This window comes from Alosa sapidissima, chromosome 9 (assembly GCF_018492685.1).
Source record: "Alosa sapidissima isolate fAloSap1 chromosome 9, fAloSap1.pri, whole genome shotgun sequence".
NCBI lineage: Eukaryota > Metazoa > Chordata > Actinopteri > Clupeiformes > Clupeidae > Alosa > Alosa sapidissima.
Genome location: NC_055965.1, coordinates 3,942,512 through 3,960,011, shown reverse-complemented (window position 1 = coordinate 3,960,011; position 17,500 = coordinate 3,942,512). Strand labels below are relative to the sequence as shown.

Sequence of the window (17,500 nt, the reverse complement as noted above, 5' to 3'; positions counted from 1 at the left end):
TATAAGTCGCTCCTGAGTATAAGTCGCATCAGTCAAAAAATGCGTCATGAACAAGAAAAAAACATCTCAACAAAAAAAAAAAACAAGTCGCATCGGACTATAAGTCGCATTTATTTAGAAATGTATTTAACAAAATCCAAAACCAAAAACAGAGACTATGTAACTAGATTATTGAGGCCAAAAAGATTAATGTTAATGAAGACAAAGGAGTGAAGGCAGCCAAGAGGAGGGCAGGAAGGTAATTGCAAAGTAAAAGATTCACTGAAAGAAAATGCCATGTGGTACACCAAAATGTATCTGAAATGTGGAGAATACAATGCAATCACGCATTTTGGGCGATGTGGAGTCACAAGCTGGCAGCAGATTAAATGCTCACGAGAGAAAAAGACGGTTTTAAAAGGACGTGACCTAAGCTGAGGCAAGCCAGGCAATAGGCCTATAGGCCCGACGGTAATTGTAAAGCAATTTACAAAAGATTCACTGAACAAAAATGCTGATGTGGTAAATTAAAATTTAGCTAAAAATGTGGAGAATGCAATGCAATCAAGCATTTTGGACGATATATTGGCATAAAATGGCAGCAGAACATGCTGAGAGAAAAAGAGAGCGAGAGAAAAAAAGATGCACATTTAACCAGGGCCTACATTTCAGCGCGGGATTGCAGGTATTGCATAAATTATTACTAACTATTGAGCATACTAATAAAAGTCCCGCAACTCTAGCCATCATAATGCGAGAACTTCCCACAGATTTTACAGCACTGTCTGACATTAATCTAATAATGGAGCGGCCTGAATGTGGGACTATTGACTGGACGGACCAACTCTAACTTCAATTGAACCCCATGCAGAAACACACACACACACGCGCAGGACCACTTTGGGGCTGCCTCTCTCTCTCGTTGCTCTCTCTCTCTCTCTCAGCAGGATTTGTCACCGCTGAAGTCAAATTAAAGGTGCTTCTGCATCAAACACTATCGACAAATGTTTAGCGATCAGGAACCGTCAGGAATTTTGCAAACACAGAAGCATGACAGCCTAAAACACGAGAGAACATGGATGTGTTCTCCATTTGAGGAACGTTATAATCGACTGCGGACGTGAACAGACAGCACACAGTGACACAGAGCGCATAGTAGGCCTACTTTCACTTTCTGTGCATATTCATTACGTGAAAGATAATTAGTAGCAAAACAGCGATCAGCTATAGGCCTTTATTTCTTGCGTTTTATTGTGAGACATAATAAGGTAGGATATCAAAAGCAGAAGATGTTTTGATTCACATCATCATGATTTACGTTTGGACTGTTTGATTATATTGCTAAATATCGGGACTGATCACTGAAATCTGTGGGGTATTTAATGGTTCACTATTAAGTTTCATGTATGAAAGAGTGTTGGGATTTCCATCCGCTTATTGCGAGATAAGGCATCCGCTTTCATTCATTCATGGAACGTGTGCTGTGCTGCAAGTGAAACCGTATTCCGTATAGCCAAAGAGGTCTAAGATAGCCTAAATTTAGTTATTTTTTAAATTATGCATGATTTGCTTTTTTATAAAATTCGTAGGCTGATGCCTGGTAGCAACAATTGTGTTTAAATGTAGGTTATTGCTTCAGCCTCTAGCTCAGAAAGGGGCTGCGTGCGACTGGTAGCTTGAGAGCAACGTGTTGGAGACTCATGGTGTGGGAAGATGACTTTTCATTGGCAACAATATTAAACCAACCAACAATATACATTATTAAGAAGAGCTCTTTTATGAGTTAAATTGAAACAAAATTATACTGGCTTTTATTTGTCCAAATCTGAGGCCCGGCTATAAATAGAATCCCGGCCATTTGAGGATTTAAGTATGCACGTGTGTTTCAGGCATAGCACAAGCACTAATCTCTGACTGAAAGTGCACAGGACTTGTGCATTTGAGAGCGCTCTCTCTAGGCTGTAGACGGTAATGTTTCATGTAGGGTTCATGTCAGTTAATATAAATTAACATTTAAAAACATGTTCAATTATATATATTTTTTCATATATAAGTCGCACCTGACTAAAAGTCGCAGGACCAGCCAAACTATGAAAAAAAGTGTGACTTATAGTCCGGAAAATACGGTACTTAGAATTGCAACCTGGGCAAAAGCTATGGAAGCAATAACTTATGAAAAGTAAAAAAGTGTTCTGTGTTGTGTTGTGTTGTGCTGTGCTGTCTTGTGCTGTGCTGTGTTGTGTTGTGCTGTGCTGTGCTGTGTTGTGCTGTCTTGTGTTGTGCTGTGCTGTCTTGTGCTGTGCTGTGTTGTGTTGTGCTGTGCTGTGCTGTGTTGTGCTGTCTTGTGTTGTGCTGTGCTGTGCTGTGCTGTGCTGTGCTGTGCTGTCTTGTGTTGTGCTGTGCTGTGCTGTGCTGTGCTGTCTTGTGTTGTGCTGTGCTGTGCTGTGCTGTGCTGTGCTGTGCTGTGCTGTGCTGTGCTGTGCTGTGCTGTGTTGTGTGTTGTGCTGTGCTCCAGTGACCCAAGCCCCTGCTCACCCCAGTGGTGGCCACAATCTGCTGGATCTTCTTGTTGTAGACGTTGATGGTGGCCTGTTTGTGCTTGATGACGGTGACCTGCTTGGCGATCTGGGCCTCGCTGGCCGTCAGCAGGTCGTGGCGCTGGGTGATCTCCTGGTCCAGCAGGGTCAGTGTCTGGCCCAGGTTCTCCACGCGCTGCTTCGCCTCGCTAGCCGCCAGGGTCACTTGGGCCAGCTCGTTCTCCACCGACGACAGCTGCGCCTCCTGGAGGACACATACCGACAGACGAGAACATTATCAACATACACGCACGAACTCCAGAGTGAGGCTCACACGCTCACAATAACCACAGACCAAACAATTACAGAGGAAATAAACAGGGATGGTGAGTTGACTGATCAAATATCAGACACATACTGGCTTCATCTTGGTTAGTACTACAAAGACTACACACACAAGGCCTAGCTACACATACAGACTAGTCATACACAGACTAAACAGAAGCATCCACATCTGGAGATTTAATTTCTCAACACCCAATCCAGAGAATAATGTGTACAGATGAACAAACAGCATCAACTTTCACTCATACTTCTGTGTGATGTATATATCTAACATTACGATTCCTTATTCACCCGGCGGCCAGAACGAGGCTAAAGGGTACACTTGCCATTACACCTGAGTCCAGCAGATGGTGGTGGTAATGCACTCTGTTTACAAACTGCCAAAAAAAAAAAAGCTCACCGAAAAAGAAGAAGGGTTCACTGGCCTGTTCTTCTTCTTCAGTGAGTTTTTTTTAGCAGTTTGCAAACTGAGTGCATTACCACGACCATCTGCTGGACTTCGGTATAATGGCAAATGCACCCTTTAGCAAATATAACAAGGAGTCTGTGAGTCATCGAGCTGTGAAGCCCAGACGGGAGCTGTCAGTAGTTCCTCACCAGATCCCTCTTCTGGGCTGCCATCTTGCTGGTGACTCTGCGGGAGTACTTGGCGGCGCTGTCATGGGTGAGTTGCTCCTGCAGTTTACCCATGATCCTCTCCTCCAGCGTCAGCCGGGTGGCCGACTCCTTCTCCACCTGCTTCCTCAGGCCCATCACCTCCGACTGACGCACATTACACTCCTGGAGAAAGAGAGACAGACAGACAGAGAGAAAGAGAGAGAGACCGACAGACAGAGAGAGAGAGAGAGAGGCAGAAAGAGAATAATTAATATGTTAGTTATTGTCAGCTTGACAGCTGGCTCAAACAGAACTCTCTGAGGGAAAAGGGAAATGGTGAGGGAATATTAACATAATTTGTTTTGCATTTAGCAGAAGATGTGACAAATGTCTCTGTGTGTGTTTCTTCATATCTTCATCATTTCTTCAACATCTCCATAACTGTGTGTGTGTGTGTGTGTGTGTGGTGCATGTGTGAGCACGTGTGTGTGTGTGTTTACCACGTTGAGGCGTGCGAAGGTGGCCTCGCTCTCGTGCAGCATGCGCGTGTAGGCGCTGTACTGGCTCTGCAGCGCCTCCTGCTGGCCCTGGCTCTGGCTGATGAGTTTGCGCCAGGTGCTCATGTCCAGCTGCGCCCGGTTCAGCAGCACGGTCAGCAGCTCGTTGCTCTCCTCCTCGGCCGTGATGGACTTCTTGAAGCCCTCGATCTCGGTGTCCAGAGAGCGAACCTCGTGACTGCCCTGGCTGCAGTGGGATGAGAGGACGAAGGGAAGCTGAATGGACACTGTGATGCACGTTTTGTGTGGACAAAACCTCGGACAATTCTAACTCATTAGATAGCACAATGATCAGCCCCAATTCACAAAAGGCAAATATGACTAAATGACAATGTGAAACTTTAGACAGCCATGGCGTTGTAAAATTCAGCTTCAGAAAGTGAAAGTCCTACCATGTATCTGTTCTACTTGTGCATGGGTCACTTTTCCTTTCTAAAGCCAGAAAATATGTACAAAGAAAAATATGTGAGACTACCTACTAAAAAGAAAAGATTGCCTGATAGGTTGATTGCAGGTTGCAGGTCTGCCCTTTCTGTGTGTGTGTGAGTGTGTGTGTCTGTGTGTCTGTGTGTGTGTGTGTGTGTGTGTGTGTGTGTGTGTGAGACTGCTCCTGTGCTGTCACCTGAGAGCATCCTGCATGGCTGTGTAGGCCTCGTCTCTCTTCTTCATGCCGAGCAGGCTGCTGTTCCACTGCTGCATCAGCTGCTTATTCTCCACCTCCAGAGCCTCCATCTCCATCTGAGCCTGAGAGACACAGAGCAGAGGGAGAAAGAAAGAAAATGTTTTCATTTACAAAAGTGCAAGAATTAAGGGACTATTGCTCTAGAATAATTCATAAAAAGGGAAGGATATCAAACAAGGCGTAACATCCAATCAGTGGGACGGGAGATGCCAGGTACTCGTGGGGTCCTCACCTCAGCCAGGGCCTGCTTGGCAGCCTGGGTCTCCTCTGACTGGGCAGCAGCCTGCACCTCATACATGGCGATCTCCTCCGTCAGCTTCTCCATGTTCTTGGTCAGCCGCTCCACATACAGGTCCTGGGAGAGCATAAGCCAACAGAACAGAGGCAGAGAGAGAGAGAGGGAGAGAGAGAGAGAGAGGGGGAGAGAAAGGGAGAGAGAGAGAGAGGAGAGCACAAGCCAACAGAACAGAGGCACAGAGAGAGAGAGGGAGGGAGGGAAGCAGGAAGAATGTTATGGCGGAGGAATAGACCATAGACAGATGCCTCTCTGAGTGTCTGGACGAGACATTATATGTCGAGGTCCTCTGGGCTCCTACCTGGTTATATTTCTGCTTCTCTGCTTGAGTCTTCTCGGTCTCCGCCTTGCGGGAGGCATTCTTCATGACGGCGATGTCCGAGCGCAGGTCATCGCTTACCTCCTGCATGTAGAGGAGACGCGTGGCCAAACTCTCCAGTTCAGTCTGCAGCTGTGTCACTGAGACACACACACACACACACACACACACAAACAAAAGCGTACAAACAAAAAGTATTAATAATAATGAATTATCAATTAAAACCATTTCATCAGACTTTGCTGTCACAAAGCATATATATAGAGGTTTAACAAATCTACAAATATAACAGCATCTTCGTTTCTGAATTTATGACCATGTCCAGCCCAAACCAGGACCCCTCTGCCCCATCTGTCAAAACCCAAACCTAATTTTACTCACCCCGTGTGCGCTGCTTGCCAGCCTGCGTGGTGGTGTTCTGGTGCCGGAACTTGGTGAAGTCCAGTTGCTGCTGGAGCTGGCGGCGCTGCGTGGAGACCTGCATGTTGGCCTCGTAGTGCTCCTCCAGCCTGGCCTGCAACCGGGCCAACTCCAGCTGCACCGAGTACAGCTGCACACCCAGGCCCTCACGCTGCGCAGCCTCCACCTTCTCCATAGCCACCTATAGAGGAGAGGAGGAGAGAGAAGGAGGAGAGGAGGAGGAGGAGGAGAGGAGGAGAGGAGAGGAGAGGGCCTTGGGACTGACTTACACATGACTTGGAGATAAACAAGAGGGCTACAATATTAGGTTGAATATTATTTGACATTTCTATATGCCATTTTTACATTCAATAGAAAACACAGAGCACTACACACACACACAAATGAACACTCATTTGTGTGTGTAGTGCTCTATGTTGCGAGTACATCACACAATTTAATCTAACATCTAACATGCATGGCCATACCCGTACTGTCAGTTCCAACTTCTGATGAAGTCAAATTTATTAATTAATCAATTGATTGATTAAACTTAATTTATTTATTTTATTTAACCTTATTTCCTCCTTTCCCCCCTACATTCACCACTTTACATATAGACACACACTAGCAACAGCCAAACATAGCATGTTACCAAAGCCCTTTACCATGACCACTCACAGACCTTTCCAATTAATTACAAAGAACTGAGTCCCATCCTGTCAGCTCTGTCATCGTCCTGTCCCACTGTCTGTCTGCGTGTCTGTCTGTCTGCGTGTGTGTCTGTCTGTCTATCTGTCTGTCTATCCGTCTCACTTGTCTATGTTACCTTATTGCGTTTCATGTGTTTTATGTTTCAATTCACGTGGTGCTATATGATACGATTCCAGGGTCACATAAATGGTTGAGGTAGGACAATTGTATTTGCACTTGAAAAATATGTTACTTAAATAAAAATAAAGTTGTCCTCCGAAGAGGGGGGGTGGTGGTGGGCCAAAAAACTGATGAAGTGTCCATAAATGAACATGACACTGGCTTTTAGACTTGCCCAACGTTCCAGTCCAGTCAAAAAGACAACACATGTCATGTAGGTGTTTATGATAGGAATAGGCCTAGAACATTTCTTAGCCATACCTTCTCTTGTAGATCCATATTGAGTCTCTCTAGTTGTTTACTGAGATGATCCTTGAGGACGGACTGGAACCTTTTCATCAATGGCTGTAATGCAAAATCAAAGAAAACACAAATGAATTATGTGTTAAATAAGACCATCTTCTCTTCTGAAATGCAAACTTTGCTCTACATCCATTTAAGATAAAGCTGTTGTTATACAATTGTTGTAAAAAGTTGTAAAACTGTTGTTATACAATTATCTAACGAGGGGATTCTGTTCACCCAATTGTGCAAATGAACATTACATTACACAACAATAATTCACATGCCATTGTTCTAACACAAGCTTTTACATGTCCTGTAGCTCAGAAGGCCAGTGCTAACTCACGTGATCTGGATCCAACACCACCAGTTCGTCTCCGTCGTCCTCCTCGTTGTAGCCCCGCTGGGTCCCCTCTCCCTGGCTCTCTGAGAAGTGCTGGGAGGGGTACGGGGGCAGGGGCACCAGCTGACCTCCATCATACTGTTCTGAGGGAAGCCAGGGAGAGACCCTACCATCATGACCACTCTTACAAACAGAACACGCCGACAGGGGCAGTAGCTGTGACCTGCACATGCCCCAGCACCAAGGGTGAAGCCTAAGGTAGACTGTTGAGCCAGTGTGGATAAACAAGGAGGCTGTCTAATCCCAACCCTACATCTTTGCCAATGCTGAACACCATCATTTTCAGAAGTCTGTCCCTCAGCCTCTGAGTTGGGCTAGTCAGCGATAAGGAATTACCTGATCCACTTGGCTCCAGAAGTGCCAGCTCAGTGCCACTGACTCCCATGAGGGAATGGGAGACAGTCTGATCGGTGCCCGCCTGTTCCTCTGAGCCACCCTGTGGACCAAAATACAGAAGCTTAAAGGCAGGATGGTAGCATCATCCATTATGTTTTGTTTATGGTTCTTAGCAGACGCTTTTGTCTAAAGCTACTTACAATGACATCAATAAACATTCAATTAACATTAAAATTAACAGTTTATTGCAAAGTCATATTGCCTAAGAAATACAAATTATTAATAGAGTAATAGAACCGTCTTGCCTCAGGTATGGGAACATTGACTCCAGAATCTTCTGCAGCGTCAGGGGCATCTGACTGCCCACTGGTCATCCTACTCGCCTCCTCACCTCCTCCCTCACTTCCACCTTCCATTGCTCACTGCAGTTAAGAAACATGGCGAAAGATATAATGCCAAGTTCGGTATAGATAATATTACATTTAATGTTAACCTTAACCTAGACTACGTAACCATAACTAAATGATTAACTAGCGTTAGCTAATGTTACACTGCCTATCAAGCCTGTAGCCATGCCTCTGTGGGTCAAATAATGTCAATACCGTGAAACTAACTAACTGGTGTACATAACGTTAATCCAATCCAAAATATCCTAAATCAATCAATATTAAATTCAAAGAAAAAAGTTACAAGCTAACGTTCACTGCTGTACCTCAGTCTCCGGTGTTTGTCTGGTCCCTGGTTGCTATGAGACGATACACATCCGGGACGCTACACATCCGGGGGGGGGGGGGGGCGTGCACCATCAGGCATCAGGCTCCATAGATAGACTGCGCTACGCTCTAAGACAGGGGTCTCAAACACCCGGCCCGCGGGCCAAATCCGGCCCACGTCCGGCCCAATTCCGGCCCGCGACGTATGTCAAAATAATAATGTAATCCGGCCCTTGAGACTATTTTTTAATTGCGACAAACAACGATACTGATTAAAATAGACGATAGTTCCAAAAACGGTGACAAATCTCATTTGTAGCCTACTCTGCTCCATTATGTGCTAGACATCCAGAGCTTCATTCAAACCCAAAATCGCTGCGCAAAGTTTTCAGGAAATACTTGTAGCCTATTACATGCGAGAAACACAAAGACGTGCATTTGTAATGACGCGGAAGCGATGCAGGCCATAGTGTTGCATAAATTGAAGCAGAAATTAAGCAGAAATAGGCCTACACCAAATGTTGAAAAACGTTTACATGTGATGAAGTAGGAAGAAGGTAGGCTATGCTATTCACCTATTCTAAATCTGAAGGAGAATATCCTTTTGGAGATTATGATCGATCGTCTATTGAATGGAGGTGCGTCTGCGTGTATACGACGGTGTCCACTAAGCATACCATGCTTATTTCGACCCTCTGCCCAACATAGCTTGGAGGTTGTAGTGGTAATCGTGATGATAGTGTCCATAATGGACGTGGTACAGACAGCAGGGCTAGTAGAAATAGGGCTCTAAACTACAAAGGCACCCACAATATGATGCGAACTTCTGGGTACTCAAATTACCCGCGATGGGAACTGATTTGACCAGAATACTTTATTGTAGGCCTTGTGGTTTAAAAACCATATACATCTTAGGTGTTGGTATACATCTTAGGTGTTTTCCTGTTAATTTGTTATGTGGGTAATATGAAAAAAGGAAAGTAAACCTGCTCAAATATGTTCATCCAGTATTTACTGAAAGGTGCATAATTTGAGGGGCTTGCCATCCAGTGGCAAATTAGATGGGTAAATTTACCCCCTTCATAAACTTTTGTTTTACTCAAAGATTTTTACATTTACAGTAGGACTTTATCTCTGACCACTTTCAAGCCATGGCCTTTTGAAATTTTGATATAAAAATCCAATGGTGTTGCTTTCTTAACCCTGACGCCTATAGTTTGCCAGGTTTAAAAAAATTTATGAGAAGAAAATATTTTTATTTGGTGTGAAACACACACATACCTGTTTTTATGCTTTTCATTTGTTTTATAATTTGTATTAATATTTATTTTATTTATAAGCTAAGGTTGCTAGCACAGGTGTCTAAAACTAGATAAAAACACTTGCACTTTCTGTTTGCAGTTTTGTGTGGTATTTGACAAAAAGAACATTGCATTTTCAGAAATAGCCGGCCCTCCAATCAGATGACGTTGGCAGAATTGGCCCCCAGCTCATTTGAGTTTGAGACCCCTGCTCTAAGATCTTTGCTGTATATGCCTTGTTCAGTTGGTTCAGACTCGCCATATGATGGCTCATAGACCTATTAGCCTTCCAGTTCATAAAAACAGAAAATAAATGGACTCACAGCTCCAGCTGGTCGTTTTTCTTAGAGTAATAGTCAGGTGACTCGTGAAATTAGCCTAATTTTACTGGGTAGGCCTAAATAAAAGTTTGGCTTTTTTGGAGCCCCTAAAGGTCTACGAAAAATACTTGATTCATTGCAAAGTGGTACAAAATATGACCGCCGCTCAGTCCTGCACATTCCCTCTGCAAATCACGCTTGTCAATTTGTCTCCCTCTCCTACTCCATCCCCTACTCTTGCAACTTTTGTAAATGTGTGTGTGTGTATGTGATAATTTGCTTTTGTCTACTGTATGTGTGCTTCTCTGTGTGGTTGTGTGTGTGTGTGTGTGGGGGGGGGGTAATGGTGTGTTTGTGTGTGTGTGTCTACTTGCCTGTGAGTCTCGCTGTTTCCAATTGGGTGCTGCTCATTAGGCCAGATCCACTACACCTGATCTGGCCCTTAGAATCTCTGGAGAGCACTCTGAAGACACTACTTTCACTGGTGACCTCGTGGACGCTGCCTGTTTTCGCTGTTCTCGAAGCTTTCGGTCAACCTGTCCCTCTTTTGCCATTCCTTTGTTCCCCTTTTTGAGTCTCTTTGCGAGACATTTCAAGTCTACATTAAATGCCCTGGACTCGAGCTGTTGTCTTCTGGTGTTCCTTCAATTTATGGGATGGATTTCTCTGTAGTCCATAACAGTGGGTGTATGTGTGTGTGTTTATGTGGGTGTGTGTACTTGCATGTGTGTGCATGCATCAATGTGTGTGTTTGCATCTGTTTATGAGTGCGTGTGTGCGTGCATAGTGTGCACAGTCACTAAATATACACATATATACATTTGTATGGTCCCCCATGAACGGAATTCCACAAAACTGATAAGTTGAATCAGCATATCAGTGCATCTTTATTAAAAAGTCTAGAAAAGCCCACAAAGTGCAGTCACAGTGTAATATGATTATAACATATTTTAGTGGAACTGATAATATAAAAACCCTGTAGCTGTATAGCAGTTCAGAGAACAAATGTATTGACTTTGCTAATAATTCTAGGACATCATACACTCTTAAAACGAATGTGTTGTCCCTATCACACAGAGATGTGTTAAGAACAATGCAAGTTGTTTTCAACACATTCATTTTAAGAGAGTAGTCTTGAAATGGTCTTATTCCTAGTTTGGTTCTGAGAGACTGTTCTGTGTGTGTTGTGCTTGGAAATGTTGCGTTGATCACTCAGCCAATCACAGACTCACAGACACACACACAGACACTCATATACACATGCACACTTACACACACACCAAGACAGCTTCATCCAGTAAAGTAGGCAAAAATATTTATTTGATGTAGAATACCAATGAAGCTGACTAGCTGAACCATTTCTTGGCTGTCCACAGTAATTTAGGGTGGAGTCCATATACAGTACATTTGGAAGGGCCTTCTTCCAGGATCCCCTGTGGATAAAACCATCAGGATATAGATTGTATCAATTCATTCCTCATTCTATTGGAATTGGATCCTAGATGAAACACAGGATTGACAATAGCAAGTAATTATTAAAACAGGTGAATTGATGAATTTCTGTCAAATTGCTCTGTCTCAGTGTTATCTCTGGTGTAGCCAGGTCAAACTGATTGAGTGTACAACCTCAGTATTCTACTTTGCACAGTTAGAATGTTCGTAAGACTCCAACAGGTGCATTCTAGAACTCCACTTGTAATGATTTGAATCCACTGTTAGAATCGCCCATACTGAACCAGAGCCATGTAGCCTAAATGCAATGTGGCTCCAAAGCAACTCTGCAACTCCAATGGCTCCATTGCAGCTATGGCTCTGTGTTTAACAGAATAATAATAAATAAACTTCCCTTAGCGATTGCAGTTTTGTGTTCCCAATACCTGTGTAAAAACACTGTAAAGTCCACCTCCATCCTTTGATCTATTAAGAATATCAGCTGTGTTAGGGTTCAATTGTGGGCCTACTAGGCTAGGCCTACTTTGCACAGTCACAAATTATTGGATGTTGAGGCATTACTTATCGAAAAGATATCTGGACAATCAAATGCTCTCTTGGTGGGCTAGTTTTGTGTCTGTCTGCCTAGGGAAAGTTTAAATGTTTATAACAATAGTGGAATATATTCATGAAGATCCAGGTTGGTAAACTCCCTCCAGCTGTAGCACATGTACTGTATCACAACTTTAATATTGTATCGAGTCTACTGAACGTACAAAGACAGTCATTGCTCCAAGTAAAATGTATACAAATTGAATGTCAGACTCTTATTTTAATATAAAGTTATTTAATGTGTTTCATATTTACATAACAAATCTACAAAATATGCACATATTAAAATAAAGTCAGCATTTGACTCTCAGCACTACAGCCCTTAATAAGTAAAATCCTCAGTCTCCAACACTGTTTTATATTCATCACAGAATACAGTTTATCGTTATGACAGAACATAGCATATTAATAAAAACCAAACATTTGCAGTACGTTAAAATATTACTTTATTACCATAATGAATTCATATGGATGAGAGTACAGATGCCTTAGCTATTAATGAGGTCAAAGGCCTGTGTATGGGACGGGAGCCTATGAGGCAAGCTAGACTTGGATCAAATGTCTGCTTAAGTATTTGAGGTATGAGTTTGTAGTGCTTTTCAGTTTCAAACCAGAACAATCAAAAAAGTAAGTCTTGGCTTAGACATTGTGCTCTTCTTCACATTTGTGTGCCTTTGTCCTCCAAATACTTAAGCCTCACATTTGACTCCAGTCCACATTGAGGTCAGCTTTCTCGAGTAGTTTTATAAGACATTTTGGTCATCCATTGAGAATGGGCGACGTCTTTTTATAACCTTAGCACCATGTCACAGAACACAGACGAGCATGGAACACACTTTAGTGTCACTCACTACACTAACGGGTCACCTCACACAATCACATGCCATTGACTCAACAAAGTATAAATAGGTTTGCACTCAGCATAGTGTTACAATTCAAGTCAAAAATGTGAGGGAGACGGTGTACTAATGTTTACACAGTCTTCATTAGAAAAAGGCAATTAAGTAAAATTTCGATAGGTCAACATAATTTTTTTTAAATGGAAAATTATTAACTTCAGGGGAAGGAGATTAACTCCCTAGTATATTACAGCATGTCAAACCATCTACCCCAAATAAGTATGTAGTATGGGACTGGGTAACATAAATATGTATATGTTACGTTGATTAATTATGCCCCCACAAAAAATGGGGGCAGATGTGAAAACTGTTGTGTCTTAAAACCGGTTGATGTTCATATTACCAGAAGCACAGGCGTGCATTAGCTATGTTAGCTGTATGAGTTTGGCAACACTCCATTGTAAAGCAGAGCTATGTTTCTTGGCATGCTATATTAATTTATACAAAAATATATATTTCAACTCTCTTTTCACAGAAAAAAAAGATGTGTTATGTGTTTTCGCAACACCTCAGAACTTCACACTCATATATGGAGAGAAACACGTGGAGATTTTCAACACTATGGGTCTTTGGAGTGAAATGACGGCTACATAAAACATACCGCGAAAGCTTCATCAAGACACTTCTACCCACGTCAGTCTAGTATTTCACAACAGATTATTCAGTATTCACCACATTAGTACTTGGTTTATATGTCGGACACCACTCTGGTTTGGCTTGACTTGTGCAGAAACCTTTGGGCTACAAGTCCACGTGTTCACTCCAGCTGGATCCCTCTGTGTGTTATATCAGCTGCTGGAGGAGGCACAAACCCAACAGGCGCGGCTGCAGACTGTGCTAATCTAATACAGATGAGGTACTTGGCATTGAAGTGGTATAACAGCACACACAGAGATTTGTGCTCAGGAGCTGATAAGCTTGACTGTGTGCACGTCTGTCAGTCTGTCTGTCTGTCAGTCAGTCTGTCTGTCTGCACAAGACGCGTCATGGCGGAGGAGGTAGCTTGACATCGAGCAGGCTGTAAGCGAAGACGTTCCAGAATACGCCGCACATGATGAAGAGCGTGTAGACGCAGAAGAAGATCCAGAAGAGCGACTGCTCCTGCAGACGCTGCTCGTAGTTCTGGAGCACCACCACGCCCAGGGTAAGGCCCACCGCCACGCCCCCGAGGTGGGCCACGAAGCTGGGGTTGGGGCAGGGCGGGAAGGCCGGAGGGTAGAACCGCAGCCACACGGCACGGCCAAACTCCACACTCACTGGGGAGGAGAGACACCATGTGTGAGAGAGAAACGCATCTCAACAGGGCACAAATGGTAATATACAGTGGCACTTGGCAGAGACCAATGGATCTGAGTTAAGAGACCAATCAGAAGTAGACGTGTCTATGCCCATCCTGACTGTTTATATGGTTAAAGCTCCCTCTACTGGGCTGGACAATTATTGCTACAGGTTTTCAACTTATACATCCACATTCACATGCGATTTTAATTCATCAGAAACAACCTTCCCTTACAATAGTTCAATAATAGTTCATTCAATAATAACACAATATGCCTCATGCTATTTTTAACAATGGCACATTTCAAGTTTGGTTAATGAAGCTGTTCAAATAAACATGGGCATGAACGACTGCATAGTCAGCATAATGCAATACATACAGGATACATTATCAGCAAGTAAATAGGTTATTCAGAATCAAATATGGCAAAATAACTGTTCCTTTAAAAAAAAAAAAAAAAAAAAAATCATGATTCAAATAAAAGGCACAGTGAGTTTCCGCTGTCTTATCTTTGGTGAGGCCAGCAAATATACAGCGTTATGGTCTATAAATAGATCAAGGGGCTATTTATGTCTACAATAAGGGCTGACAAGCATAAGTATAAATATTGGCTTACACAGTAGATAAACGGGAAATAGCAGGATCTCTTGGAGACAGAGGGCCTTTCAATATTGAAAAGACAAAGCTAAAGACAAAGTGTACTCACTGCACACCAGGGCCATGGCCATCCGGAAGAGTTTGAACTGGCACTGCATCCCTGACCAGTTCTGGGAAGCAGAAAGAGAAATAATGATTAGACAGGAGACAGGAGACGATAACAAGGACCATGTTGATCTCTCCATGACTGTTCTGGGAATACTAATCAGTTGGACACAGTCATGTATCAAACATCACAGATACAGGACACGTGCCCACCCATAGGATCCAAGATGCACCTCATTAACAACACCATACACTTATCTCTATTCTAACAGCCTCCCATGTCTCCCTCTCTCCTTCTCCTCCTCTATCCTCCCATCTCTCTCTCTCCTCTATCTTCACATCTCTTTCTCCCTCTCTCCTCTATCTTCACATCTCTCTTTCTCCCTCTCTTCTTCTATCCTCTCATCTCTCTCTCTATCTCTTCCTCTCTCCTCTTCTATCCTCCCATCTCTCTCTCTCCCTCTCTCCTCTCCTCATTGCTGATGCAGAGTCTCATTACAGGCCTGTGCGGAAGGGAGGACAGGACTCTCGCTGACCCCACACTATTGTAGCCTGGCGCACGTGCCTAAATATTTGATGACCAGGACTGTCCCATTACGCTAACGGCTCCTCCTCCCAAGGTCTCGACCTTCACATTTGCAACCAACGTGCAGCTGCAGGGCTACTGACCTTGTCATAGTCAAGTCTGGGGTCACTAACGAACCAAGCGAATAGGTGGTCAACACCTACTGACTCTGAGACCTGCTTTCTGTAAATAGCTGGTTTGAAGGCAACCTAACTCAGTTTGTTAGGTATGGAAGATCTAAACAGGCAATGCAGTGAGTGTATACATCAGAGTGTACGCTCACAGACACACACATGCACACACAAACACACTCACAGCAGTATCTAACTGGCAGGAATGAAAGGAATCTGTGGGCAGAGAGCACCTGCTAGGCCCGTATGCTGTGAGCAGACGCGTTCTGACAGAGCACTGGGCAATGACCTCGCCCAGCCATGTGGGAGATATCTGATCTGGGCACAAAAGGCCAACAGAGGGGAGAAGTGTGCTTTATATAGGATTACCTTGCCAACAGCATCCCTGCAACACAGCAGGATCACTAATGGTGGGCACAATCTTAGAGTGCAATACCAACAATCTTCACTAGGGGTGCTAGTGTTTCATTCACTGACTAAAGCATCAGCTCAACCTCCAAGACACGTTTACTACTAGTATGTACCTGCTTGATAAAATATAACATATTTTTTTTTTACATCATTATTACTTGTAAGTTAGAAACAAATCATTAAAGACATTCAAATCTACAGGTAATGTCTGCTTACCATGACAATGTTGGCTAGATGTGCAGACACCAGAGCATATACTCCTCCAGATGAGCCAACGACCGGCGCCGTCATGTCTGTCACAGACACTGCCAAAGACCCTGAGAACAGAGGGGAAGTGGTATCGTCAATAACTGTTATGACCAATAACAACAAACTATCCTGTCCATTGCCACTGAAAAACCAAGTAAAGTAAACCAAGTCAAACCAAGTAAAGCAAACCAAGTCAAACCTCATTTGCACAGTTACAGATGCACAATACAGTTCCTTCAGTCCATTTTCACAAGTCACAAGAGCAAGAACATCACATGGATAATACAGTACATAAATACAGAAATGCCTCCAAATATCTCAAGTTGGTAAGAACTGGACTTGAACTCTTTGAAATAGTGGGAGGCTAACTGCCTTCTGAATCCTCACTACTTGAGCCCAAGCAGTAGATCTGTATCATGCTGAAAGTCAAATGCTTAGTGACACAGTCCGTCAGTGAGCACCTATGGACACATGCATCCCTGAGTCAGCCCGGCCGCTCAGCGAGTGTGTGGGTGATGGAGGCAGTATCGGGTTCCCCCTCAGGGGAGTTGGCCGCCTGTGCTGCCCGCCGGGGAGAAGCCTTCCCTGGGACACCTCCCTCCCGCTCCTCCCCTCGGCCCACCCGGAACCATGCGTCTCCTGAGCTCAGCGTGAATTATTAATGCTAACCACACAACACGCACCTGCCAACACAGCAGCCGGGGCGAGGGATCCACTGCTCAGCCCACATCGTTACAGTGATATGATGAGTGTGTGTGTGTGTGTGTGTGTGTGTGAGAGAGAGTTTGAGTGTGTGTGTGTGTGTGTGTGTGTGTATGTGTATGTGTGTGTAAGTTTGAGTGAGTGAGTGAGTGAGTGAGTGAGTGAGTGTGTGTGTGTGTGTGTGTGTGTGTGTGTGTGTGTGTATGTGTATGTGTGTGTGTGTGTGAGAGAGAGAGAGAGAGAGTTTGAGTGTGTGTGTGTGTGTGTGTGTGTGTGTATGTGGTTGTTTGTGTATGTATGTGTAAGTTTGAGTGAGTGAGTGTGTGTGTGTGTGTGTGTGTGTGTGTGTGTGTGTGTGTGTGTTGGTGTGTGTGTGTGAGAGAGAGTTTGAGTGTGTGTGTGTATGTGGTTGTGTGTGTATGTATGTGTAAGTTTGAGTGAGTGAATGAGTGTGTGTGTGTGTGTGTGTGTGTGTGTGTGTGTGTGTGTGTGTGTGTGTACAGTATGTGTGTGTGTGTGTGAGAGAGAGAGAGAGTTTGAGTGTGTGTATGTGGTTGTGTGTGTATGTATGTGTAAGTTTGAGTGAGTGAATGAGTGAGTGA

At 43.8% G+C, this 17,500-nt stretch overlaps 2 protein-coding genes across 7 annotated transcripts in view; both read right to left on the bottom strand.

Moving 5' to 3' along the window:
* The window catches only part of ccdc40 (coiled-coil domain containing 40), a 13,834-nt gene extending 5,456 nt beyond the window's left edge, over positions 1–8,378 (bottom strand). Inside the window, exons 1-12 of one of the 2 annotated variants that reach the window (XM_042105595.1) lie at positions 8,296–8,378; positions 7,889–8,005; positions 7,584–7,683; positions 7,191–7,330; positions 6,824–6,907; positions 5,672–5,891; positions 5,273–5,430; positions 4,909–5,031; positions 4,617–4,738; positions 3,938–4,181; positions 3,438–3,620; positions 2,515–2,760 (exon numbers count right to left, since the gene is read on the bottom strand). In XM_042105595.1, the coding sequence (XP_041961529.1) occupies positions 2,515–2,760; positions 3,438–3,620; positions 3,938–4,181; positions 4,617–4,738; positions 4,909–5,031; positions 5,273–5,430; positions 5,672–5,891; positions 6,824–6,907; positions 7,191–7,330; positions 7,584–7,683; positions 7,889–7,999 (1,731 nt within the window). In that variant the 5' untranslated portion in view covers positions 8,000–8,005; positions 8,296–8,378. Of the gene's footprint in view, positions 1–2,514; positions 2,761–3,437; positions 3,621–3,937; positions 4,182–4,616; positions 4,739–4,908; positions 5,032–5,272; positions 5,431–5,671; positions 5,892–6,823; positions 6,908–7,190; positions 7,331–7,583; positions 7,684–7,888; positions 8,006–8,281 lie in introns of both variants that reach the window. The other variant, XM_042105596.1, reaches the window with a different exon arrangement.
* Positions 8,379–12,178: 3,800 nt separating this feature from the next.
* The window catches only part of rhbdl3 (rhomboid, veinlet-like 3 (Drosophila)), a 50,478-nt gene continuing 45,156 nt past the window's right edge, over positions 12,179–17,500 (bottom strand). For all 5 annotated transcript variants that reach the window (XM_042104823.1, XM_042104826.1, XM_042104824.1 and 2 more), the window contains 3 exons: positions 16,164–16,264; positions 14,845–14,905; positions 12,179–14,115 (listed from right to left, as the gene is read on the bottom strand). In XM_042104823.1, the coding sequence (XP_041960757.1) occupies positions 13,844–14,115; positions 14,845–14,905; positions 16,164–16,264 (434 nt within the window). In that variant the 3' untranslated portion in view covers positions 12,179–13,843. The remainder of the gene's footprint in view (positions 14,116–14,844; positions 14,906–16,163; positions 16,265–17,500) is intronic.